The sequence below is a fragment of the Pseudorasbora parva genome, chromosome 18, assembly GCF_024679245.1.
Source record: "Pseudorasbora parva isolate DD20220531a chromosome 18, ASM2467924v1, whole genome shotgun sequence".
Taxonomy (NCBI): domain Eukaryota; kingdom Metazoa; phylum Chordata; class Actinopteri; order Cypriniformes; family Gobionidae; genus Pseudorasbora; species Pseudorasbora parva.
This window is the reverse complement of record NC_090189.1, coordinates 13,917,500-13,944,594: the sequence shown is the minus strand read 5'-3', so window position 1 is coordinate 13,944,594 and position 27,095 is coordinate 13,917,500. Positions and strand designations below refer to the sequence as shown.

The 27,095-nt window shown below is 38.7% G+C and overlaps 1 protein-coding gene across 3 annotated transcripts in view; it reads left to right on the top strand.

Annotated features, from left to right (window-relative positions):
- Positions 1 to 26,883, top strand: part of pnpla7a (patatin-like phospholipase domain containing 7a) — a 45,338-nt gene extending 18,455 nt beyond the window's left edge. For all 3 annotated transcript variants that reach the window (XM_067424737.1, XM_067424736.1, XM_067424735.1), the window contains 18 exons: positions 703 to 826; positions 7,612 to 7,725; positions 7,830 to 7,896; positions 7,998 to 8,147; positions 8,236 to 8,299; positions 12,762 to 12,930; positions 13,768 to 13,950; positions 17,694 to 17,812; positions 18,291 to 18,447; positions 20,831 to 20,947; positions 21,034 to 21,103; positions 21,195 to 21,311; positions 22,471 to 22,619; positions 23,229 to 23,381; positions 23,498 to 23,614; positions 23,689 to 23,773; positions 23,970 to 24,085; positions 25,477 to 26,883. In XM_067424737.1, the coding sequence (XP_067280838.1) occupies positions 703 to 826; positions 7,612 to 7,725; positions 7,830 to 7,896; positions 7,998 to 8,147; positions 8,236 to 8,299; positions 12,762 to 12,930; positions 13,768 to 13,950; positions 17,694 to 17,812; positions 18,291 to 18,447; positions 20,831 to 20,947; positions 21,034 to 21,103; positions 21,195 to 21,311; positions 22,471 to 22,619; positions 23,229 to 23,381; positions 23,498 to 23,614; positions 23,689 to 23,773; positions 23,970 to 24,085; positions 25,477 to 25,641 (2,236 nt within the window). In that variant the 3' untranslated portion in view covers positions 25,642 to 26,883. The remainder of the gene's footprint in view (positions 1 to 702; positions 827 to 7,611; positions 7,726 to 7,829; positions 7,897 to 7,997; positions 8,148 to 8,235; positions 8,300 to 12,761; positions 12,931 to 13,767; positions 13,951 to 17,693; positions 17,813 to 18,290; positions 18,448 to 20,830; positions 20,948 to 21,033; positions 21,104 to 21,194; positions 21,312 to 22,470; positions 22,620 to 23,228; positions 23,382 to 23,497; positions 23,615 to 23,688; positions 23,774 to 23,969; positions 24,086 to 25,476) is intronic.
- Positions 26,884 to 27,095: the final 212 nt, after the last annotated feature.

The following is a 27,095-nucleotide window of genomic DNA, read 5'->3' as shown; positions in this document are numbered from 1 at the left end:
ATACACTGCTCTTCAATTAAAAAGAAAAAAATCATCAGGATGTTTATTCATCAAGGATGCAAATAAATTGATCAAAAGTGAAAAAATATTTAAAATGTAATATTAAGTGCTGCTGAATATTTTGGTTTAAACGGTGATACATTTAAGTAGAACAACAGAGTTATTTGTAAGTTATGTTTAATTATTTTAATTAATCGATGGAGGCAGATGATTCACTGTGGCGACCCCTGAAGGGAACAGCCAAAAGAAAAGTTTAAAGAAGTTTAATTTCATAATAATCTTACTGTATTTTTGATTAATAAATGCAGCCTTAGAAATAAGAGACTTCTTTTTAAAACATTAAAACATTTTACCAACCTCAGACTTTTAAAAAGTAGTGTTTTCGTTCGATAAGCATCTGTAAGTGTGATGTTTGTATGTCCACATAGTTTTGGCTATTAAGTCTATAAATTAATATTAAATGTATTACTTAACAGTTTCTGGGAGCTCCTCTTGGGAGAGCCAAAACACTATTATGATATTTTTTCTCCTCTTTTCCTATGCCTTCTCAGTTAGAGCTTTGGACAGAATACAGTCTAATAAAATTGGTGATTTCTTCTTCTCCTTAGCCCCTCTGGCTGAGACAGATAAGCTTTCTCAGCACTTCATAAATCTTCTATGATAAACGACCCCATCCTTTCTCTCTCTCTTCCTCTCTCTCAGGCAAGGCGATAAGTCTGACAGTACTTTTATAGTGCTCAGTGGCCGCCTGCGTTCCGTCATCATGAAGGAGGATGGGAAAAAGGAGCTGACTGGAGAGTATGGCCGAGGAGATCTCATTGGAGTGGTGAGCTTTTCCACATACACAACTGTGGGTGTCAGAAGCAAAACAAAAGTGGGAGGGTCCTCTCCCAGAAAATTTTTACTGGAGTAGATGCCATGTACATTAAGTACAAATATATAGCTTTGTTTACTAATTGTCTGGTTGGACCAGACAAAATCAATAGCAATAGCGTAGGGGTAAGATGCATGGCATCAAGTTTTGATGCAAATCTAACCAAGGTTTGAATTCGCCTTTTGCCAAGGGAGCTCAATCTGCTCCCTTTTCCCATCACATATTATATTGGAAATGCTTTTATTTTCAATAAAAATTAAGAAAATATTACAAAAGTGAAAATAAAGTTTTTTTTTTTAATAATAAGTGTTAATCAGTTAGGGGTAGGTAAACATACATGTGCTGAATTAGAGAGACTTTTTTATATAAAAGGGAGGGGGTCCAATATCATTGGTATTAAAAAGTTGGTGGGTCTTGTCCCACCCTCATACAATGGGCCTCATTCATGAAACTTTCGTAAATATATGAGCAAATTCTATATGAGTAATTTGTGTGTAAAATGGACCTTAACAAAAACTCTTCATTAGTTAAACGTGTGTATGTTTGTGAATTCCAAACATGCGTAAATAAGAAGCGCGTGCACGCTCATTCATAATTAACATAATCCCCGCCCATGAGTTGCAAATAACGTGACCAGGAATGCTGTGGACTCTTCTGGAATTCTTTCTCAGGTTTGGCTCCAGGATTTTGCATAAATGTTGAAGAGACTAATTGGCCATATGACTAGCAATAAATATTAAATTATCGTGTGTCCACCAAAGCATGTTTTTGCCAGCTAAACACCTGGTGCACTTCTGAAAACGGCCAGCTGGTGGCGCTTGAAAGCACTTTGCAAGGGCAGCGTTTTTCCAGCCGAGATACTTTGATACAGAATATCCATGGCAGTAATGTGTTACTACTAGTATCTATTTTTAAAGAATATTACTGAATTTAGAAATGCAATAAAAAGCAGTAACTTATTTGGTTGGTGTACACGTGGGATGATTGGTCGGCGTAGTTTTTGTCCCGCCCCTCCTCCACTGTGATTGGATGGCCTGGTAAAAAATGACAGTGACAAGCGCTGCCTATTGCCCAACATTAAACAGTACAAACAAAACAAAACAATAAAGACGGGGCAAATCAACTCTTGAAATATTATGATAGGCCTGCCCTACATCAGTTTGCCTAAATTAGAACACAGAACCTTCAAATGTTTTTCGCACCATTTACACGTGGTAGGTAGCAGGTTTAAATTTCTTTCGTTCCAACTAACATTTTAAAAAATACGAACATTCTCGTGAATCCGAAAATTTACGTCAGAGCAGCTTTACGAAAGCCTAGAAATCTAAACGCACCCTAGCGGCAGCTAATCTAATCTGCCCGCGAGTGTCGTCTAGCAACTCTCAATACCCTTCTGAGCTGTAATCGTATGTTACTCTTGCTGGTCCAACCACATCTTGTATAGAGTCGGTGGGCGAGGCCATAATGACGACGGCCGAGTTGCGTTTGCGTGCTTCTAGTAAACACAGAAACTGGCGAACGGCGGTCTTTCGAATCAGCTTTGACCGTGACTCTGAAAGACTTGGAGTTAAGCTTTTCTCTGAGAAAAGAACAAAGAACGGTACTGAAGTCATTCTTAAAAAGGGAAGATGTGTTCTGAGTTTTACCGACCGGATACACCGTTTAAACTATCAACAAGCTCTGTTTTACCTTCGTTGCTCTGGTTGGTGGTAGCGCTATCCTATCGCGTGCAGAGGGAGTTTGAAAGACAACCGTTTATGCTGCCCCCTGGATTGAGCCGTCAATGGTGAGTTTCCAGACCAAACATCTTGATGTGGGTCTGGCTAGCTTTACGAACGATTTACACACAAATTCGTTCTGCTCGTGTTTCATGAATGAGGCCCAATGCCCATGTGCACAACATAAGCCCCGTTTCCACCACAGGAACTTTACCCAGGAACCAGGAACTTTCGGTGGTACTCGGTGTGTTTAGACCGCAGGAACCAGGGTCTAAATGAAGTTCCGGGTAAATATTTCCCCCTCCAAACGGCCCTGCTCGCGAAGTAGTACTTTTTCAAATTTCAGGAACTTTCGAGGGCGGGACTCGGGCGCTGAACATGCTGATTGGTTTAGCTCAAGCAGCATTTTATTTCAACTTACTGGCATTTTTAAAAGTCTTTTGTTAACACATTTCAGCTGCTGGAGAAAACAGCGTTGACATTTTTGATGCGGTAGACAAACTGCATGTCACAAAATGATTGCGATTGAAAGTCATCACATGTAAACACCAGATCGGTTTAGATAACGTCTCATGTAAACAGTCCACTATTACTGTCCGACACTGACTTGGAGGAGCAGTCGCGCGCAGTCCTACATCACTGCACTAATTTGCCTAATCTTCTCGGAACTTTAGATCGCGGTCGAAACGCAGACAGTTGCAGGTCTGGGGGGGAGAAAATTTCCTGTAAAAAAGTTCCTGGTACAAATTGTTCCGGGTAATTTTGGTGGAAACGGGGCTATAGTGTAACGTCTTCGAATGGTTGAAAACTGCTAGCAACCAATGATTGTACCTTGCCCATAGTTTTCCAGGATTTGTAACCTTTTATGACTTTTGCTAAGATTACTCAACAGTGAATCATCAGATACTGTCCAATGTTATACAATGGTGTGTATGTACTATATAAAAGGTCTGCGTATTATATGTACATTATCTCCCAGAATAGTTTTGGTGACATTCACACCTAATCAGGTATGCATCAGAGAAATCCAACTCAGTATCTCCCAGAAGGTCCTTCTGTCTCGTTATTTGTAATGTTTTATTGTGAATGGCTGACGTCTCCGTAGTGACGCTTATGCTGCTAAGAATACCTGTCCATGTTGATGCCATGGTTACATTGCCTGGAGAACAGAGGTTCATTGTCCATGGATGTGAGTGATGTGCGCCTGGATTAAATATCCAAATTTAGTCTCAATCTACGTCACAGGTTGACAGGTTGATTTTGTATTTCTAGATATTAGAGTTTTCTGGCTGCTGATCTTTGCTCTAATCATGAAACCTTTATGATTCATTTTTGGGTGAATAAGAAATTTCAATCTGTTCTTCACTGAAAGCACTTATATGCTTTCCGAAGATTATAAAGCATGAGTCATATAGTGTTGTTTTAGAATAATTTATATACTACTATCATATTATTCATATTTTGAATTACATTTTATTGTTATATTTTCAGTTTTCATCTTAGTTTTGGTAATTTTGTTGCATGTTTTTGTATAGCTTTATTTATTTGAATGATTTTTTTACCCTTGGGCTAGACTGGTAAACCCAGCCTGATCTGCCGGCGATTTGATTTCGCCCGGCAACTCAGTCTGGAAAACTGTACGTTAATTTCTACTGCGTCTGTTACACTTTTGCAGGAACCATTCACAGCTTATCCACCCGGCACGCTATTGGCAGGTTAACACATTGACGGATAGAGAAGCGATGAGTCATTGCCTGTTGATCACGCCACTTGTGGTCGGATTGGTTGAAGGACTATCCAATTGCATACAGAGTATTTGAATAATGCCCGTTTATCATGCCTCTTGTGCAGTAGAAAACACAGAGCAGACTCCTCAGACCAATGTTCAATTTTAAATTGAGCTTGGTTTGGTGATAGCCAGACAACCCTTGGGCATCAAAATAAAAAAGTTACTCTGAGGTTCTTTAGAGGAAAATGTCCACGTCAAAAAACTTTAGAGCACATACTTAAAGGGGCGGTCTAATACTTTTTCATGCATTTTGACTAATTTACACTGTTTAAATAGTTGGATTTTCATGCTAAACATGGTTAAAATGTGTATTTCCAAATATACACTTTCAGGATTTGAATCCGATTTGGAAAGTTTTTTTTTCAGAGTATGGCCCTGTATTAGCCTAGAAATCTAGACGCACCCTAGCGGCAGCAAATTTAATCTGCCCGCGAGTGTCGCCTAGCATCTCTCAATACCCTTCTGAGCTGTATTCCCCTAACTTTTGCAGGGCCAATCACATTGTGTATAGAGTCGGGGGGCGGGGCCATAATGACGACAGCTGAGTTGCGTTTGCGTGCTTCTAGTAAACACAGAAACTGGCGAACGGTGCTCTTTCGAATCAGCTCTGACCGTGACTCTCTGGAAGACTTGGAGTTAAGCTTTTCTCTGAGAAAAGAACAAAGAACGGCACTGAAGTCATTCTTAAAAAGGGGAGATGTGTTCTGAGTTTTGCCGACCGGATACGGCGAATGTTTAATCTGTCAACTAGCTCTGTTTCACCTTCGTTGCTCTGGTTGGTGGTAGCGCTATCCTATCGCGTGCAGAGGGAGTTTGAAAGACAACCGTTTATCCCGCCCCTCGGATTGAGCCCTGTCTATAGTGAGTTTCCAGACCAAACATCTTGATGTGGGTCTGGCTTGTCAGGCTAGCCCTGTATGATATCATAAAGCCGGAATTCCTTGTATGGGCACTTTTCCCGGATGACTGCGTGAGCACATCAACAAGAGCGAGAGCAAGAGCGCGCCCATCAAAATGCTTTGTTCGGTTAATGCTGGCATTTTGTTTTTAGACTACGAAATCAACAATGTCACTAGAGAGGTGTGTTTTTGGTTGTGAGGGAAAGATATCCTTGTTCAGCTTCCCAAATTATGCAATAATACTCTATACAGGCAGAAACTGTGTGTTATGTAGCCTTTAAGTTTGGTCTCATTTGAAAGAAAATCCTTGGTTGATTTTTTTTTTTTTAAAGTAAAAAAACAAACGTTAAAAAAGGAAACAAAAAGTAATAGAGGTTTAAACGTCCCATGGCATGGATTCTTTTATTATTTTATAATGTTTCCTGAGGTGTACTTATATTGTTAGTATGGTTTTTACATCAAAAAATGTTTTTCACATCAAATAATTTAGAAATAATAGGCATTTTTTCTATATTGATATTAGCCCTCTGTCTGGAATGCTCTGTTCCAAGGGGCGAGTCTGCTGTGAGACTTCAGTGAAAACACCCACTGTTGTGATTGGCTGACATCTTTGCATTTGAAATGAGATTGTGCGGAGGGGGCTTGGTTTAGTCAGGTGCCAGCAACAGCACTCACTGCCAGTCGAAAGAGAGACGGAGCTAGGTAATGGTGTCTGAGGAAGTGTTATTGTACCGAGTTGTTGAGAGCGTGAGTTTATTTTGTTTCTATCTGAGAGCTCTGAATAAACACAAGTGAACTTTGCAACGTTATTTCTCTCACAAAATGCTTTCAATGTTTTTTTTTTAAAAAATCTGATGTTTCATGCTACTAACAGAAATGACATGAAGTTGATCGTTTTAGTCACTGGCTTGATTCTCTGATGCATCAAGACGGTCAGCGGTGGGACTGACAGTATTAAGCGATTTGGAAAGAGAGTCTGTGTGAATTTGAATGATTAGCTACACATCATAACTCACTGATCCTAGATCAGGCAATAATGAACACTGTTAGTCACTGTTTCTGGCGGTGCAATTGAATCTATATGGTAAAGCCTGTGCTGACGTCGTGACTGATAAACTGAATCCATTCTCTACTAATTCTCAGGGCAGGCAAAGCAGAGGAAGGGGAGGAAACCTTTCCTGTTATGATGTTATAACAGGAGAATTCAAGATCAGCCTGTCTGGGCTCTCATTTTCTCAAATGCAGAGAAAGAGTCAGAACTTGGTTTACACCGATCTAAATTTCTAGCCATTTGGGGACCATATTCAGCCTAGGGGAACTCATATTAATCTCGAAAAAAATGCATAAAATAAACATTTCATGCCATGGGACCTTTAAGTTTATGAAAATGATTTATGAAAATTGCTTTATTTAAAATATATATTTTAATAAAGCAGGTTGAACTCAAAAACTGCTAGAAAATCAAGTCCTAAATCATAAGTCTAAAGTTTTTTTTCCAAATAAGAGGTTGATATCTCAAAAAATAGCTTTCAGGAAGGTTTTGTTTTTGGGGACGGTATCAAATTCTTCCTGTTAGGTACCAGCAAAGCCTCACTGGTGCACACAGAGGTTGGATTTGTGATTTGCAGTATAGTTTTTCTCTCTCATACTGCAACCACACACCTTCTTTTTTTTCCTGTTTTTAAACACACATACTAACCAGACTTTGACATCCATACTAATACACCCACACAATTAGATCTGCCTAATTTATCTAATTGGCTCTATAATATGCAGAAGCAAAAAAGTGGAATAAAATGAGTATTTGCTTTCTAGGCCAAACCTAAGAAAACGGCACCATATGGTAATTTTATTTTGAGGCCTTGCCCTGAAAATGAAAGCCTATTAACAGAGGCGGCATTATTTTATAGTTAAATTGCCGTTTTAATGGGTTTCAATGGGGACATTTTTGTCCTTAAAGTCCTAAGCTATTTTATGTTTATTGTGTAAAATAGATTTATTAAAGAAAATAAAAGTTGAAATAATAAATGTCCAAATATGAAACGTTTCCAAATTATGTATGCAGTTGGCATTAAATGCATACATTTTGGCACAAGTGTGTATTTTTATTTAAAAAATATATATTTCAGGCTTATTTCAAAACTACTGGAGTCATATGGACCAACTGTCCCTTTAATTCAGTCTTTTTTTTTTGAGGTTCCTCACATTTTCAGCATCATAACTGCAAAATTCATCTGCAATTAATTATGATTTTCTGATGTAAATTGTACCAAAGCTAGCTTCAAAGTCAGTCAATGCACTCTTTTTGTGTGTATATGTGTGTAAATGCAGGTGGAAGCTCTGACCCATCAGAACAGAGCAACTACTGTTCATGCTGTACGGGACTCAGAACTGGCTAAACTACCTGAGGGCGCTCTCAGTTCCATCAAGAGAAAATTCCCACAGGTGTGTCAGCCACACTCCATTTGCTTTATAGCCAGTCATGAGTTTCTCTGGCCCCTCTATGTATGTTTAATATAATTTTCGTTCTCTCCATTTGATCTCATTAGGTAGTCACAAGGCTTATTCACCTGCTCGGACAGAAGATCCTCCAGCAGGTTAATGGACCTTTGACAGGTGTGTGTAAAATCAGTGTTCCATCTCCTGCATTAAAGGCAAAGGTTTCTAGACTTCATCAATGTATGATAACTGCTTTGTATCTATATTTTAACGTCCAGGTCGCAGTCTAGCTCTAAACACACCTGGCAGTAAATGGGACGCGGGGAACCCTGCCTCAAACCTTTCCACCGTCACTGTGCTCCCGGTATCAGAGGAGGTTCCTCTGACTGCGTTCACCCTGGAACTTCAGCATGCACTCTTATCTATAGGTGAGGACCATTATATTTTATAGATTTAAATCGAAATGAGAAGTTTTACAATTGGAGAGGAAGCTTGAGTCAAATTTATGTATTCCAGGTCCCACTCTTCTCTTGACTAGTGACATCATCAAACAGCGCCTCGGCTCTGCTGCGTTAGACAGGTACGGCATCAGTGTCATTAGATAATAGCTTGCAATGTTTATATGGCATTAAATATTACTTTATATAAATGTGTGCCCACTTCATCTATCAGAATATGCAAATTCATTGTTAATACATGCAGATTTTCAAGTGTTTCAGCTGCCTGAAAAACAACAAACTAATTTTTGTTTTACACATTAAAGTAGTCGTTTGATGAGAGAGATGAAAGCTGTTTTGTGATATGTAAATGAACAACACAATTAACCCCAAAAATAAACAGTCTGCATGAGTCCTGTCCCTCTAACCCAGTATGAGATCTTCCTTTCTCCTTCTTGTTGCTGATGTTTGTCTCAGTTGTGGACAGTGTTTGGTGTTTTCTGTTTAGATTTAATTTAGAAAACTTTTAAGTGCAAATACTGGCCTGGTTTCTGTCAAGATTATCGACAAGCTCTCATCCATCACATGTTTATTGGACAGTTTAACAGCAATAGATCAACAGAGACAAGGATTCGACTCCGACACACATTCATCAAAGTAGCTAGAACAGGACTCCTGACTGTAATGGTCGCACATCCTCACAAAAAAGAGACGATGTCAAGTTGATTCCTCATTATAAACTCAAACTTTGTAGGAATGTCTTTGTTAAATTTGACATGGTGTTACAATTTTTGTTGTTTTTTGAGTGTGTCATACACTACACTTTTTTTTCCCCACCAAAGCTGGTCAACAATAACAAAAATAATGACATATTAGCCAAAATAATGATACTGCAAAATTTGATTACAATTTAAAACAACTGCCTTTGTTTTTTTTTAATCAATGTTAAAAACAGTTGTGCGACAACATTTTAGTGGGGAAAAAATGAATGGCTCTTTGAAGAATATAAAGATAAAAAGAACTGTACTTTTGAACAGTAGTGACATCACAGTGACAGCAAAAAAAAGTAACAATGCACAAAATTATTAATGTTTGATGCATTTCTAAGTGAGCCATAGACAACTACACACAAGACGTTCACTTGGACAACCATAAACAGAACAAATTGATACCATAATGCCTAATTAAAAGCAGACTTTAATGTTTTAGTAATATAGTATATGTCCTACTATACATACATAATGTCTAAGTGGACACGCAAATAATTTGTCACTCAGTAAAAGTTAACGTTAGCCAGATCGCTCTCTACTTACCTTGATAATTATGAACAAATTCCTCGTGGAAAAATTTGTATCCTTTATTAATTTTTTTATTTTTGGTGATGGAGTTTTCCTCCACGAGTCTTGAAACATCCGCAAATGTTATAATTGGCAGGTTAGTTAGTGCAGTTGTGTAAACTATTCTCTGGTCCATTTTGCCGATTTTGCCGAGTGATGTATTGCTTTGTTGACGCTTGACAGGAACTCCGCTTCCACAACGGTTACGTATTTCCGGTTTTTGTGAGAAAGGTCTATAGGTCCTCAAAATTCATCGGAAAACTATCTCGGAATTTTACTGTTCACTGATTTAAAAAATCAGCAGTCACAATAGAGTTGCAACAGTTGGTTTCCAGAAGCAAAAAACACTAATTTTCTCCATAGGAAAATTATGATTTTTAACAACAACTTATAAACATTTAAAAAACATTATTTGAGCTAAATTATTTCAACTTAAACAGTGGAAAACAAAATTGCCCATGATGCTGTACAGAGAATTCCACCAGTCAGATAGAACATTTGAGGGACTCAAACACAACTATTAAAAAAGGTTTAAACATACACTGATACTCCTGAAGGAAACATGCATTAAAGGTGCAGTGTGTAGTACTTATGAGAATCTGTTAACAGAAATGCAATATAATATCATAACTATGTTTTCAGTGGTGTATAAAGACCTTACATAATAAACCGTTATGGTTCTATTACCTTAGAATGAGCCTCACATCCTTCTCTACAGGGTGCTTGTCACTCTCTTCTCTTTCTGACGACAACATTTTTGTCCTGTGTAGCTTGTGTTTCGAATGGGAGGACTGAGCAATGACCAGTTGCCATTCGCAACCTCACTGCTAGATGGCGCCAAAATTTACAATGTGTACCTTTAAGAGCGGGGGGGTGAAAACCCTTCAAATTTAAAGATCGAGGTAAATTGTATTTAGTTTGTCTTCTGGGAAACATGTAAGTATCTGCTGTTGCTTCCAAAGGGCAGTTTTTAATCAAATAAAATAAAAAGACATCTTCATCCTGTTCACCCAAAAGTTTTCACTCCCTGGCTCGGGATAGTTCACCCAAAAATGAAAATGCTGTCATCAGTTTCTCACCCTCAAGTTGTTCCAAACCTGTATGAGGTTCTTTGTTTTGCCAAACACAAAAAGAAGATATTTAAAAAAAATATATAACCAACCGTTGACTACCATATAGAGCAAAAATACAGGTGCTGATCATATTAGAATATCATTAAAAAGTCGATTTATTTCACTAATTCCATTCAAAAAGTGAAACTTTATATATTAAATTCATTTATTACACACAGGCTGATTTATTTCAAATGTTTATTTATTTTTTTCATTCAGATGATTATAACTAAAAAATAAGGAAAATCCCAAATTCAGTATCTCAGAAATTTAGAATATTACTTAAGACCAATACAAATAAAGGATATTTAGAAAACCTTGGCCAACTAAAATGTATGACGATGAAAAATATGAGCATGTACAGCACTCAATACTTAGTTGGGATTCCTTTTGCCTGAATTACTGTAGCAATGCGGTGTGGCATGGAGTCGATCAGTCTGTGGCACTGCTCAGGTGTTATGAGAGCCCAGGTTGCTCTGATAGTGGCCTTCAGCTCTTCTGCATTGTTGGGTCTGGCATATCACATCTTCCTCTTCACAAATAACACATAGCTTTTCTATGGGGTGAAGGTCAGGCGAGTTTTCTGGCCAATTAAGAACAGGGATACCATGGTCCTTAAACCAGGTATTGTGTGCAGGTGCCAAGTCCTGTTGGAAAATGAAATCTGCATCTCCATAAAGTTGGTCAGCAGCAGGAAGCATGGAGTGCTCTAAAACTTCCTAGTACAGGAAGGCTGCCTTGACCTTGGACCTCAAAAAACACTGTGAACCAACACCAGCAGATGACATGACACCCCAAACCATCACGGACTTTGGAAACTTTACACTGGAACTCAAACAACGTGAATTGTGTTCCCATGTCTTGTATATGTCTGTGCATAGTGGTTCTTGAAGCACTGACTCCAGCTGCAGTCTACTCTTTGTGAATCTCCCCACATTTTGAATGGGTTTTGTTTTACAATCCTCTCCAGAGTGTGGTTATCCCTATTGCTTGTACACTTTTTTTTTTTACCACATCTTTTTCTTCCCTTCGTCTCTCTATAATTTGCTTGGACACAGAGCTCTGTGAACAGCCAGCCTCTTTTGCAATGACCTTTTGTGTCTTGCCCTCCTTCTGCAGGTGTCAATGGTCGTCTTTTGGTCAACTGTCAAGTCAACAGTCTTCGCCATGATTGTCTAGCCTACAGAACTAGACAGAGAGACCATTTAAAGCCCTTTGCTGGTGTTTTGAGTTCATTAGCTGGTTAGAGTATGGCACCAGTGTCTTCAATATTGAACCTTTTCACAATATTCTAATTTTCTGGGATACTGAATTTGGGATTTTTAGTTGTCAGTTATAATCTTCAAAATTAAAAGAAATAAACATTTGAAATATATCAGTCTGTGTGTAATGAATGCATATAATATACAAGTTTCACTTTTTGAATGGAATTAGTGAAATAAATCAACTTTTTGATGATATTCTAATTATTTGACTAGAACATGTACTATGGTAGTCCATGGTCGCTCTATCTGCTTTGTTACAAACATTCTTCAAAATATCTTCTTTTGTGTTCAGCAGAACAAAGAAACTCATAAAGGTTTGGAACAACTTGAGGGAGAGTAAATGATGACGACACAATTTTCCTTTCTGGGGGAACTATCCCTTTCATGCATTGTGTTTTCTTTCTGGAGCATCAGTGAATGTGTGTGTGTGGTTCTTTCCATCACTAAAGCTAAAGTACACAGTCAAATCAAAGTTTGTAATTTTATGATTCACCTTGTAGCTGAATGGTTTAGTTCATGCCATGGCTTATAACACTTAAACAACGACTTTTTACTCTTAGACTCTCCCAGTGGGAGAAATAAATAGAAAAAATACTTCCAAAACCATTGCCGCTGAAAAAGTGGACGGGCACTTTTGCACTTTATACATCATCGATATTTATTTGTCAAAAGGTGTAGGACCCTTGCATCTGTTCACACAATTCATAAATTAACAACTGAAGAGAAGTCATTTGCATCCTTATTTACTTTGACTTCAAATTCGATTTATTTTAATTTGATTTAAACAATTTGATTATTTACATTTTTAGAAATAACGTACAATATAGTGCACAAATCAAGTTATTTGTACATACAATGAAAAATAGCTGAAAATAATCTTCTCTACTCCAGTGTGCATGAGTACAGGTTGTCGAGTTGGCTGGGTCAGCAGGAAGACATCCACCGCATAGTCCTGTATCAGACGGATGTGTCACTTACCCCGTGGACTCAGCGCTGCATCAGACAGGCTGATTGCATCATCATCGTGGGACTGGGAGAGCAAGACCCAGCCGTGGGAGAGGTATGATGGTGTTACATCATCACAGAGTGAAAAACACTTACATGAATTGTTGCTACTGTAAATTGTATGTACCAAGAATCTGAGCTGCACCACTTTTACTACTTCCACTGGAAAATGAAGAGTCTTTAATATAAAAAAACTCTTTAAATTCACCACTCAAATGAAATGGCAGGTACTCTTAGCCCAACTAATATTAAGTAGTTTGAACCATAACACCTATTCCAGATTCAGTTTTATCCTTCTGTACTGTAAGTCAATGCTGAAATACTCTGATCACAGAAAGTATTTAACCTTGTTGACAGAACTCCAGTTGAACTGCAGGACTTACTCAGTTCTTTTTTTGCTAGAGAGAGATCATTCAAGTGCAGCAGGGAAAGCCGTTTTAGAGATGTCCAGGTGTTTGGGTAGTTAGGCCTGTGTGTTTGAAGTTGGATCAGAGGTCCGGGGTAGTGCAACATCCCTATTGATTGTGTATATCCTGCACCCTTTAAAGAGGATAGCCACTATAGCGCTGCTCTTTGAATTAGGGACTCAAAGCTCAGATGTTTTAAACAAGTCTGAAATAGGTAATGGCATTCACAAAAAAGAATTGAGAGAGGACATCGTTTTTCTCTTAAAAGCATACCGGCCCATCCCAATCAATAATTATTTGTCTGAATGGAGTGACCTTGAAATAAATGGATATATTTCTATTATATTTATGGATTAGTTCTACATTTAGTGCGTTCCATTAAAGAAAATGATTTTATTATCTTAATGCATTTGGATGGATGTTGTCTTGTCCTGAAGGGATGATATTCAGCCCTCTCTTTGTCTGCTTATCTCTATTTCTCTCAGCTGGAACGTATGTTAGAGGGGAGTGCAGTAAGAGCACAGAAACAGCTGGTGTTGTTGCACCGTGAGGATGGCCCTCCTCCCAAAGGAACAGCTGAATGGCTGAACATGCGGAGCTGGATCTCCAGACACCTTCACCTGTCCTGCCCCCGCAGAGTCTTCACCAAGAGGAGCCTGCCAAAATTGGTACAGCACTCAATATTACATCATGGTTTCACAGAAACAACTGACATTTTGAAAGTCATGCAATGGTCTAGCTCAGGGGTTTTCAAACTTTTATGCCACAGAACCCAAAACATAATGATGCAATAGTTCCATTTTCATATATTTTATTTGATATATTTTTATTTTATATAATCTTAAAACGTTATTCATTTTTTAAAATATTTTTCCTCTACATTTTTCCACAGACCCCCCCCCCCAGCATTCACTTGAGTGAAAGGGAAAATGTATTGATTGCCACATTTTAGATTTATACATTTTAATATTTAATATTCCTGTCAAGTTTCCCAGGCTGCTACTGGTGTGTCCTTGAGCTCAGTTGAATTTGTCATGTCATGGCAAGTCTTTATCTCTTTCAGGATATAAAGAGAGAAGAAATCACAAAATAAAATTAAAGGCACAATAAAATATCCAAAATCCACTAGAACAGTGTGTACGTGTACATCCCAAATGTTTCCAAGAATGTAAGCAATCCAGAAATAAGCAATTTTAGCTGTGTCCGTGCGTCGCCTATCAATGACAGCTTACTCACGTTATCCTTGATTTCTATTTTTTTATTTTGAAGAAACCATGGAAACCTCAAACATGCTTTCATGTATTATCTTTTATTAGAAAAGGGATCAAATGTTTAGAGACAACAGAATAATTAATTGCATGCCATTTAGCATTACCATCCAGCATTTATTAATATGATATTCTAATATCGATCTAGCTTACTGCAGTGTGCATCAAGTGTCTCGTAGCAGCCGCGGAGTGAACGCACAGAGTAACGTTATAACATCATCATTTTCAGAAGAGCCGTACGGGCTCTTCTCCCGGTAGGGTGCACGCACGCGTGTGACTAGAGCGAGAGAGGAAATGCACGCCCATAAACACTCGCTCAGCTGCAGATCCATTCGTCTGTGAACGCTTATGTCGTTATAGTCCGCGCCGCGCTCCACTTTATTCCTATGGGCGACTTCAACGCTTCAGCACAGCATTCTGGGAAGGCAGCGCTGCATTTGAACCGATTTGAACGCAGAAATGACGGGAAGCTTCACAACATCGCTTCAGTCGCGTCACAAAGTGGATCTCCATCGTTCACTGCTGTCAGGACTTTACCAAATCATACCAAAGAAGTGTGTTTTTGACGGAGCGGTCCCAGCGATAAAGGTTCGGTCCTGCTTTGGAAGCAGCCGGTGAGTAAAACTGCTTCAAATGTCTATGTTGTTGGCTATCGTCGCGTGAGTAAACATCAGTAAATGACTCGATCGCGTGCTTCGTCATCCAAATGCGCTAACGGTTACTCCATTGTTGTTCTATGTATAAAGTTACACTAGTCTGACGTGCAAAACCGTTTGGCTTGCTACTGCTAAGGTTTAGTCGCATACAATAGTCCATAAACCGAATCATGTCCTCATAAACTGCGAGTAAACACACACAAATGTTGACAGGCCACTAAATACAGTATATACCACAGAGACGGACGTTCCGGCTGTTGCTGTTTCTCCTGTTCAATTTATTTCAGCCTCCGAATGATTCTGGATCATATATCTATTAGCTGAGATCGATAGCGATGGGCTTCTCCACGCTTGAGGACGTCACTGCTTTGTGCACGCTCGTCATTCTTTAGCTCCGCCCACACGATACGCCTCCAGGCGCTCGTTTTTTTCCGGAAAGACTCGGTACAGCCCATATTTCTTTTATAAATATAATAAAACTAAAGACTTTTCGGAGATATGAAGGATGCAATACTACTCTATAGGTACTCAAGATTGACATGAGATTGACTGAAACTGAGTGTTTCACCCCCCCTTTAATAATCTCATCCATGAACATGATTTCCACCCATGTCCCATCCCAATTATTTTCCACTGGCTGGGAGGTGAAGACGACAACTCCCAAGATTACGCACTAAATCTCAGCGTCATCAAAATAGGCCTTTGTTTTGAACACCACTGGCATAAACTACATAGTGTGCCTTTAATTACAGACATTTTTTTACGGAAACCAATCTCCGCTATGAAACGAATCAGAAAGTAACCAATTTAAATGTTTTGTGAATGGCACAAAACAGTGTTACCAATAATATTACATGGTTCTAAGGTAAGTTATTTATAAAATTGTTTCCAATAGTGCCCATCACAACAAGTTAGTGAGCAAGTCTGACTCGAGACCAAGAGAGAGAAATTGTATGATGGTCATTAGGGATGCAACAATACAGTTAGTCCACGGTTCAATACATACCTCGGTTTTTAACCACGGTTTTCGGTTTGATTCGGTTTTTTGCTATTCTATTCTTAGGTGACAGGAACATAAAAAGTTTAAGGAGAATTTTTTTTTATTATTATTGCAATACTCTTTCTTTCTTTTACTTAAAGGACTTGAAAAAACTTACTTAAACTTAGAAAAAACAACTTAAAAAAACAAAACTTACAAATTCCTATTGTATTGTATAATATAACATAAATGTATATAAAGATTTACAGTGGCAACTCAGAGCTGTACAGCAGCATTTAAAGGAACTGTATGTAAGAAATGTTATTCAATTAATCATAAAATGACCCTGATATGTCACTAGACATTTAAGAAATCATGTTAATTTCAAATATTTATATCACTGACAACTGTAGTCCGGCCAGGATATTGTCATTTAAAAGTTGTGGTTGCAGCCCACTGATGTTGACATTTTGTGTTTTGGCCTGAAGCTCTGTCCTCCACATATCTACCAATCATGAAGTCAGTAGAGTTTCGGCATCTGGGTTGCCAGCTTTGCTCTAGTTACCACAGCTTCAGCTACAAACATTCCTGCTAGATCCTGCAGCATATCTGGCAACCTCGAGTCGGGGGAGAGGGGATATAGTACTCTATAGTATTTTAAAAGTGATTGCAATACCAGTTATGGCCACAATCTTACATACACTTTAAGTATGAAATTGAATTAATACATGTAAAATTAAAACTACATAGTAGAGTATGTCTTCAACATATAAATATAAATTGATTAAAAGCTACTGTATTAGTTTTTGTTTTTATTCAAGATCAGTGAGTGATCTTCTCTTTGTCTTTTGTTGTTTTATTAACATCACTTTAGAGGTGCACTGTCCCTTTAAGGACAAGTATTCATGACCTGCTCGCATCTCATACAGACACACAGAGATTTTACTTTCACTTTAATCCTAACCGACTGTGTTTATGTTAACCTTGTGTGTATTTGACAGTATTAGCGTAGTAAGATTACGTAGTCCGGTAATCATGTGTGTTTGACAGGCTTTTAGTGCGCGCACTCAGCGAATGTAAAAGTGCATTAGCATGCAAATTTAATGTTTAACCGGCAAGGCTTTAAAATGCATGCAAATAATCAACTTTCGTGATTGTGAATAACTGTTCCGTGAGTATAACTCTTTGACACCAGCATTTGAAGTGTAGCTAAACAAACCCTAACTTTGGTGCATATGATTGGATATTTGCTCATATCAGCGGCAGTGCGTAGGCTCACAGGCACACACAAGAAGTGCCAAAATAAACTGAGATAAATATTTCAAACTGAGAAATAAAATAAATAAATCTAAAACCGCAATTCACAAGCGTATATTGAACCGTGAATGCCGTACCAAACGGTTCAATATTGTATGGAGAATTGTGGCATCCCTAGTAGTCATTGACGATTGTAACAAGGATTTCTGGTATAGCTTTGGTTTAAGATCCTGTGTCATTTATGTTTACAGAGAGAGATGTACCAGCGTGTGTTCCAGAAACCCGCTGATCACCACTCTGATTTCTCACGCCTGGCCCGTGTCCTGACAGGCAACACCATCGCTCTGGTGCTAGGGGGAGGAGGAGCCAGGTACTCACCTAAAAAAACGAAATGAGGAGAAAAACACCTCCACTGTTTTGAATGCATTTTCACACTCCCACTCTTGTTGACACTACTGTGGCATTTTCCTTTAAAAGCCCTTTACCACCCCCTCTCCGTCCTCGTTTGACCTCTTGCCTCTGTTGCTCTCTTTTTGTCAATTTAATTTGATCTGACAGCCTCTGTTTGTCTATTCTGTCTTTTTTCGTGGTTGGCAGGAGGTGTTTGAAGGTTGGTTGCTGTTTTCTCCCTTGATTTCTCTGTGTAGTTACCTGTGATTTGATTCTGTGTTCAGTGTTAAATCTGCCCAGTCTTATACATTGTCAATGTTTTGCCATATTTGAGCAGCATCATTTTTTTTGGACAGATAGTACACAACCAGTTAAAGGTTATGGATTTGATTGGCCTCATATTACTAGGTTTATTTGTCCCCCTCATCCTTCTTTTCATCCCTTCTTCTCTCCTTTAGGGGTTGTTCTCAGGTGGGTGTAATTCGAGCATTGAGTGAAGCGGGAATCCCTATTGATCTGGTGGGCGGCACCTCTATTGGTTCCATGATGGGCGCACTGTATGCAGAGGACCGCAGTTACAGCAGGATGAAGATCAGAGCCAGAGAATGGTCCATGGTGAGAGACCACTGTAACGTTAAACACTCGAAAGCCTGAGATGAACCTTATGCTACCTTAAAATGCACCAGTGCATCCCTCCTGTTTTCCTTCCTTTTCACATATATACAGTGCCTTGCGAAAGTATTCGGCCCCCTTGAACTTTGCGACCTTTTGCCACATTTCAGGCTTCAAACATAATGATATGAGACTGTAATTTTTTGTGAAGAATCAACAACAAGTGGGACACAATCATGAAGTGGAACAAAATTTATTGGATATTTAAAACTTTTTTAACAAATCAAAAACGGAAAAATTGGGCGTGCAAAATTATTCGGCCCTCTTAAGTTATTACTTTGTAGCGCCAACTTTTGCTGCGATTACAGCTGTAAGTCGCTTGGGGTATGTCTCTATCAGTTTTGCACATCGAGAGACTGAAATATTTGCCCATTCCTCCTTGCAGAACATCAGCTCGAGCTCAGTGAGGTTGGATGGAGAGTGTTTGTGAACAGCAGTTTTCAGTTCTTTCCACAGATTCTCGATTGGATTCAGGTCTGGACTTTGTCTTGGCCATTCTAACACCTGGATATGTTTATTTTTGAACCATTCCATTGTAGATTTTGCTTTATGTTTTGATCATTGTCTTGTTGGAAGACAAATCTCCGTCCCAGTCTCAAGTCTTTTGCAGACTCCATCAGGTTTTCTTCCAGAATGGTCCTGTATTGGCTCCATCCATCTTCCCATCAATTTTAACCATCTTCCCTGTCCCTGCTGAAGAAAAGCAGGCCCAAACCATGCTGCTGCCACCACCATGTTTGACAGTGGGGATGGTGTGTGTTCAGGGTGATGAGCTGTGTTGCTTTTACGCCAAACATAACGTTTTGCATTGTTACCAAAAAGTTCAATTTTGGTTTCATCTGACCAGAGCACCTTCTTCCACATGTTTGGTGTGTCTCCCAGGTGGCTTGTGGCAAACTATAAATGACACTTTTTATGGATATCTTTAAGAAATGGCTTTCTTCTTGCCACTCTTCCATAAAGGCCAGATTTGTGCAGTATACGACTGATTGTTGTCCTATGGACAGAGTCTCCCACCTTGACCATGATTTTTCCGCCACCAAACTTCACTGTTTTCTGGGTGAATCTCGGATCCATTCGGGCAGCAGTAGGTCTCCTGCAATATTTGCGGCGACTGTGGTGTAACTCAACTGAAGATTCATCTGAAAATCCACCTTCTGCCACTTTTCCAGCGTCCATCCTTTTAGCAGGCTGTGGGCCTTGGCAAATGCCACACGGTTTTTCAATTGTCTTTTGTTTAGTGCTGGCTTCTGGGCACTGATTCGACCATGGAGGCCATTTCGAGGCAGAATCCTACAAACTGTTCTGGTTGACACAGGGACTTCAGGTGACCAGGTCTCGTGGAGCTCTGCTGCAGTGGAAAATGGGCTGGCCTTGGATTTTCGAGCCAACAAATGGTCCTCTCGAGCAGTTGTCTTGCGTGGTCTGCCTGACCTGGGCTTGTCAAAAACGTCTCCAGCCTCTTCAAATCTTTTTTTAATCCTCTGTACTTGATGCTGAGACACATTGAAGGTGTCTGCCACATCAGCAGTGGATCTGGTCTTCACCCTCTTGATAATCAAAACTTTAGTCTCAGGGTGAATCTTAGGCATGTTTGCAGAGGTCTAGTTGCAGTTGATGTGAAGGTCTAGCGTACTGGGGTTCTTTTTATACACACTTGAGACCTAATTGATCCATTATTAGTCACAGGTGAAGCTCATATGACAAGGTGACAACACTTATGTCTTTGCAAAAATTGACTCAATGGGCTTTACCAAGCTGTGAATATTAGAATACTTTTTGACAGTTTTGTTTTTCACTGAAAAATTATTTAAAAAGCTGTTCGGATTAAAATGAGCCATTTCTTGTAAAAAAAAATCTTGATTAAAAATATATTTCAGTATATAAATATAAATATACAAATATTTGATATTCATTTCATTTTTTTCGTTTTCCTTTCTTGTTCAATTTTTTCTTCTAATTTTCTTTTTCTCTTTCTTATTCCTATTCCCCTCCTATTGTTCATTCCTATTCTTTTTCCTATTAATTTTATTTTATTTCATTTTCTATTCCTGTTCCTATTGTTTTTTCTTTTGTTTTCCTTTTATTGTCCTTTCCTTTTTTGATTCCTTTTGTGTCCCTTTTCATTTCCTTTCCCTTTCCCTTTATCAATTTTTTTTTATATTCCTTTCCCTTTTCCTTTTTTGTCACTTTTCCTTTTTTATTTCTTTTCTCATTCCCTTGCCTTTTTTGTTGTTCTATTCATTAGCCTTTTTGTTACCTTTTTCTTTTTAATTTATGTTCCTTTGCCAAAAATCTAACTTTGTTTCCCTTTCTTCCTCTGCAGGAAATGACATCAGTGTTTAAGAAAGTGCTGGACCTGACCTACCCTATCACTTCTATGTTTTCCGGAGCTTCGTTTAACTCTAGCATTAATGCTGTCTTCAAAGACAAACAGATAGAGGTAGGAAAATGGTTCTTTTTGGCTCAAGAAATTCTACACAGGATCTGCCAAATTCAGCAGCTTGAATGCATTTGGCTTGTTTACAGGATCTCTGGATCCCATATTTTAACATCACCACGGACATCACCGCCTCCACAATGAGAGTGCACACTGACGGTTGGTACTGTCACATAGTCTCCACCTGATCATTTATGAGCCTCCCCTTAACCAGGATAAATGTCTGATGTTTCCTGTCCCTCCATCTCAGGCTCCCTGTGGAGGTATGTGCGTTCCAGCATGTCTCTCTCTGGTTATCTGCCACCACTGTGTGATCCAAAAGATGGACACCTGCTCATGGACGGAGGCTACATCAACAACCTGCCAGGTGTGTAGTAGGACATTAGCTCCCTACAGCAAAACGTATTTAGGTCTTGACAGTGAAATCCCAAAATGCCATGACAGTCCCACTTCATGGATACAAAGCTACTAAAATAGCTCAACACTGCCCGACTTTTAACTGTTGGCACAAAGTCTGGACCACTTTGTGGCTTATTCTGGCCAAGAACCGCCTACTTAGACAGAAAAGATCTGTCTGGGGGAGGGTTCTTAAATAGTCAAATCCCCAATAATATTTCATAACTTTCATAAAACTTTTGCCATTTTTTGGCAATTTTCATCCATCATTCAGTGAATGGACTGGGTGGGCCGTAAGTGTGCCGTCTATGGCCGAGACTTCTGCATTTTATCAGATCTAAAGCATTTTGACAATTTTGTCTTTTTGGCCCTGTTTGCACATGCTTTTAAGATGCATTTTGGTTGATCAGATCATAATCTAAAGCATTTTGACAATTTTATCTTTTTGGCCCTGTTTACACATGCTATTAAGATGCATTTTGGTTGATCAGATCATAAGTGTATGGCGCTAAATACAGGTGTAAACATGGTCTAAAACATTTTGAGCTTATCCACTTTCAACCACTTCAGGTAATCAAAAATGCATTCGACCGGATCACTTTCGTAGTGTAAGCGCACATGTTGTTGAATGTGTTCGAACAGCCGCTAAAGACCAGTTAGTCTCCGCCTACTGACTTAATGTGTAAACATATGAAGTGTGGTAGCCGGACGGGATATAAACTATGGCTGGTGACCCAAGATGGCTTTGAAGACGAAAAAAACTTACTTGTACATTCCTGATTTTGAACACACACACACACACACACACACACACACACACACACACACACACACACACACACACACAAAAGTTCGGCATGGTTTTGCAGCTGTCGGAGAAAACATGTAAATATATGTAAATTGCACAAGCTTATTTTGTCCATTAGACCCCCCCCCCTTCCAGTTGAAGAAACCAGGAAAGAAGTGGTTGAAAGTAGGGAAAATATGTGTATTAAAATACCAGGTTTAAGCAGGAATGTCTCCATTGTCTACTTGTGATCCAATCGATCAAAACTCATCTTAGTAGGCTACCATGTGTAAACAGGGCCGTTAATGGTTGGTGAGGGTGTTGACTTCTGTCCTTATTCCAGCGGATGTGGCACGCTCTATGGGTGCCAAGGTGGTTATTGCCATTGATGTGGGAAGCCAAGATGAAACTAACCTCACTAACTACGGGGACGCCCTCTCTGGCTGGTGGCTGCTATGGAAACGGTTCAACCCACTGGCTGAGAAAGTCAAGGTAAGGGGTGCAGTGTTTGCTTAAAGGGGAGGATGAATCTGTATTTAAACGGGGTCATTAATGTAGTAGAAATGTGATAATATTTTTGGAATTTGGTGCTTTCTAGACTGAGAAAAGACAGAAAATGTATACAAAGCCATATGCTAATCTGTGAAGTAACCCTTTAATTAGTTGTGCTTTCTGAGGCAAGTGTGACTATTACTCATACTTGTAAAGGTCCAGTCACACTTACTGTTGTTCTACGAAATGCAGTAATTTCAATAGCAAACCATGCAAAAGCAGAAAAGAAAAGCTGCTTGGTTTGTAAATGACTGAGCTGTGCATCATGCATCATTACACTTTTGGCAATAGACAATGGACCTTTTTTGGCAGTGAAATTTCACTTATGTGACCTCACTTTAAATGTCAACTTTTAGTGGTTATTAAACTTTGGTACACAGGTAAGACCGGTACCATCAAATAAATGATACCGCCACTTGTGTAAACTGTAAAGTTTATACGCATGATAAAACAAGCAAAAATATGCCTTAGGTTTGCATTATTGGGGGAACCTGAGCCATATTAACTAGCAACCACACCAAATACCCTAGCTGTGTGTGACCATTTCAGGTTTTGAACATGACTGAGATCCAGGCCCGACTGGCTTATGTGTGCTCCGTGAGACAGCTTGAATCTGTTAAGAACAGCGACTACTGTGAATACATCAGACCTCCCATCGACAGATACCGCACACTCGAGTTCGGCAAGTTCGATGAGATCAGTGTGAGTTTTTTCTCCTTCTGAGAATTTTTTACCTTCTGCACCCTAAATATTCAACCTTTCTCCTGCACTTATACTTTTTGGATTTACTCTGGTTTGCTGTGTGTGTGTGTATACAGGAGGTGGGGTTTCAGCATGGGAAGACAGTGTTTGACGTGTGGTGCAGGAGTGGCGTGGTAGAAAAGATGATGAAGGACAGACATCAGGAAGAATTCCACAAAACGCAAAGCAACAGTGTAAGCCGTAGATCACCTAAAAGACTTTTCAATTGTGTTAAAACTGTTACAAACTTCAGTTTGTTGTTCTGCAGGTGGTGACATGTCCCAATGCTTCCTTCACTGATCTGGCTGAGATCGTCTCTCGAATTGAGCCAGTCAAACCAGCTCATGTGGATGGTAAATCAATGCTACACCTCTCGTAAATTTACTTTCTAAGAGAACATTTGGCAGTCTGTTTCAGGGATTTTTGGCACAAATTCCCAGCCTATTGATCTTTCTTTGGCTGCTTAGTTGGATGTCATTTAGTGTTGTGTGATTTGTGTACAAACATCATTAAGCTAATGGGTTGGAAATATCACCTCCTCTCCTTCAGATGAATCTGACTATCACACTGACTATGAAGAGGAGATGGCAGAGAGTGCTCTGTCAGACATGGAGCTCTACAACCATTACAGTGAGCACACAGAGGAGGAATTGACCGCAGACACTGTGAGTCTTGCATACACATACAGATTTAAAGGGATTTTCTACAATTTTCTAGCAATTTAATCTTTAATTTCTTCATATCAACCTTTTTCTTACACCCAACAGTCCTAATTTAAATAAACATGATCATTTTTCTCCCTTAAAATAAGTTATACAGCTGTAGTTCTTAACTCTTTCCCTGCCAAACACAGAATTTTCCGTTATTTGTGAGAGCACTTCCCAGCCAAAAACTGAATTTTCCGTGTTTTCACTGTCAGATGCTAGGGGGCGCTATTACACATCTTCTGAATGAGTACTGAATCTCCTGATTAAAACACACGAGAGGAAGACACAGTAAAACAAGCGATCACATGTAAACAGATGCATATGTAAAATAACGTAAACATCAACATTAGACATCACATAAATCAAAACTATCTAATGTTTCTGAATGAAATGTGGACCCAGGGTGAGCTACAGGACTGTACACGTATTAGGAGTGTTGATGGACTCGATCTACTCCATCTGTGTTTCATCATGATCATCATTCTGAATCTGATATGGATACAGTCTTTCAGAAATATTTGATTTTCTCAGCTTTTTGTTCAAAATGTTGCTTTTTTTAATGAAACTTACCCATATTAAAGTGTTTATAAAAATGGAATGCATGAAGCTAGAATAAAATATTATTATTTTTTAAAGGAGAAGGTCAGCTCTTTCTTTTGATATATTGCATGCTCAGATATTCCTAAAAAAATATTCTATGGGTTCTTAAATTTTGGTGAAAATGGTCAAAAACCCTGGCGGTGGCTGGCAACTTTTTTTTTTTAAATGCTGGCGGGGAAAGAGTTAAGGGGCACAAGACACCATTTTTTAACTTCAAACTGCTACTGTACCTTTAAGACATTATAACACAAATATGGTGGACATATGCTAATGTATGCATGGTTGTGATATCGCAATAACAATCACATGACCTGTTTTTCCTCCATTTCCAAAAGATTGCTATTTCCAAATACAGGCAAATCTGTTAAAGTTTGTTAATTAAATACTCTTAAAAAATAAAATTAAAAATTAAAAAAAAAAATTAAACTGTTTTTAACTTTGATAATAATAAGAACTGTTTCTTAAACACCAAATCAGCATTAGAATGATTTCTGAAGGGCCATTTGACACTGAAGACTGCAGCAATGACAGTTTTCACAGGAATGTTACATTTTAAAAAATATTAAAAAAGAAAAAGGTTATTTTAAGTTGTAATAATATTTTACAATGATTTGATCAAATCTGATCAAATAAACACAACCTTGGTGGTGAGCATACTAAATCCCCCCAAAAATGTAAAAGCAGCAACAAAAAAGTCCTATAAAATCCTTACAAATACATTGATTGATTGTATTGATCCTTATGCCCAGGATGAAGAATTCGAGAGGACTCGCAGACAGCGTGTGCGTTCTTCAGACATGGAAAGCCTGGGACCTGTATCATCCAAAACACCGCAAACGTCCAGCCCTAACAGGCCTCCCACCCTCCACACCAGAAAAGTGCACACACAGAAAGCCCTACATCCTGACCACTGACACAGATGTCAGCATGGTAGTATACAAACACTTACACTCCCATGATTTGGGGTTTGGCCCTGTGTACACATTCCAGTTACACTTCAAACAAGAACGTCCAGGCCTTGAGGAGAAGAAATTTAGTATTTTGTGTACACAAGCCTTTTCCACCTCCTATTGTGCAAAAATTCTAAGAAAACATCTATTTCTCTACTGTTGCACTGGGTAACATGGCACGGGGTTGAAATAATACCAGTCCTTGCATCAGAGCGGTAACTCGGCTATCCCATTTTCTGTGAAGTTTCATGCTGACTATGAACTCTTTTGATTGCCAAGTCTCAACTTTAGTCCATCTTGAATTACCATTTAGTCAATAACAGAAGAAATTCCATGAGTGAGACAATCAGCGACAACATTGCATTTACAAACAGTAAGATTGGATTGTGCGTCCGGGTGATTCTTTCTACTGTCAATAAAAGTAGCAGAAAACATTGAAATGAAGATTTTGAGAACAAAAGAAAGCCATTGACTATAGAGTTCTCTATTTGTAAGCCTAGCTGACTGATGTAGATTTTTTGTTTAATATAAACCTCGCAAAGAACAAGTTAATTTGTCCCACAACTTGGTTGTTCATGCAGTTCAACGACTCCTTGCTGAGTCATACCATCGATTTAAACTAACCAGCGTCATATATCATGTTGAATATGTCTGATGCGTTAATCATACCTCTAGCTGCATGTGATCAAACACAAGCAAAAAAGCAAGCCTATCAATGCAATTTTTTTTACATTTCTTGTTTTTGTTGTAAAAAAGAAAGAAAGAAAAGAACAGCTGTATGATACCTGTAGTGCCTTTTAACCTTAATAGTAGCCATACAAGACAATGGAAATGGGTAAAGGGTCCAAAATTGTATTAAGTCTAATCATAATGCCAGTATTGATTAATATACATGTGAGGTATTGTTTGTGTTTTGATTATGTTGCCATTACTGACATTACTTTTGAATCTTCTGTAACAATGCTTTGTGCCAATAGTTTTGCTTAAATCTGTTGTGCTAAAGCTACAAAGAAAGCACTTATGCTTGCAGTTACACTGGTTGTTTATTGTCAGTTTGTTTTAAAGGTTAGAAAAAACACAATATGGACATCTGAAAATCCAAACGTGAATATGCAATTGTTTTCTAATGAAGGGAGAATATGGTTTCATTCTGCAAACGTTTTAAAATGCTGATTTCTAATAAACTGCATTTTGCCTTTGTCTTGAGTTCTAGTGTTCAAAGACTGCTGAAGCTTTTGAAATATTTGTTTATTTGCATATGTTGCATAATGTAGGGAGGCTCACGTTTTACCCTGTCTGCTGTATGCTACGCTCCAGGAGCCATGTGTGCCCGCCGGTAATTATGACGATGAATTATGAAATTCGGCTGTAAGTCCACAGTTTTTCTGCCTAATGGAATCTCTGCCATCTTCAATCAT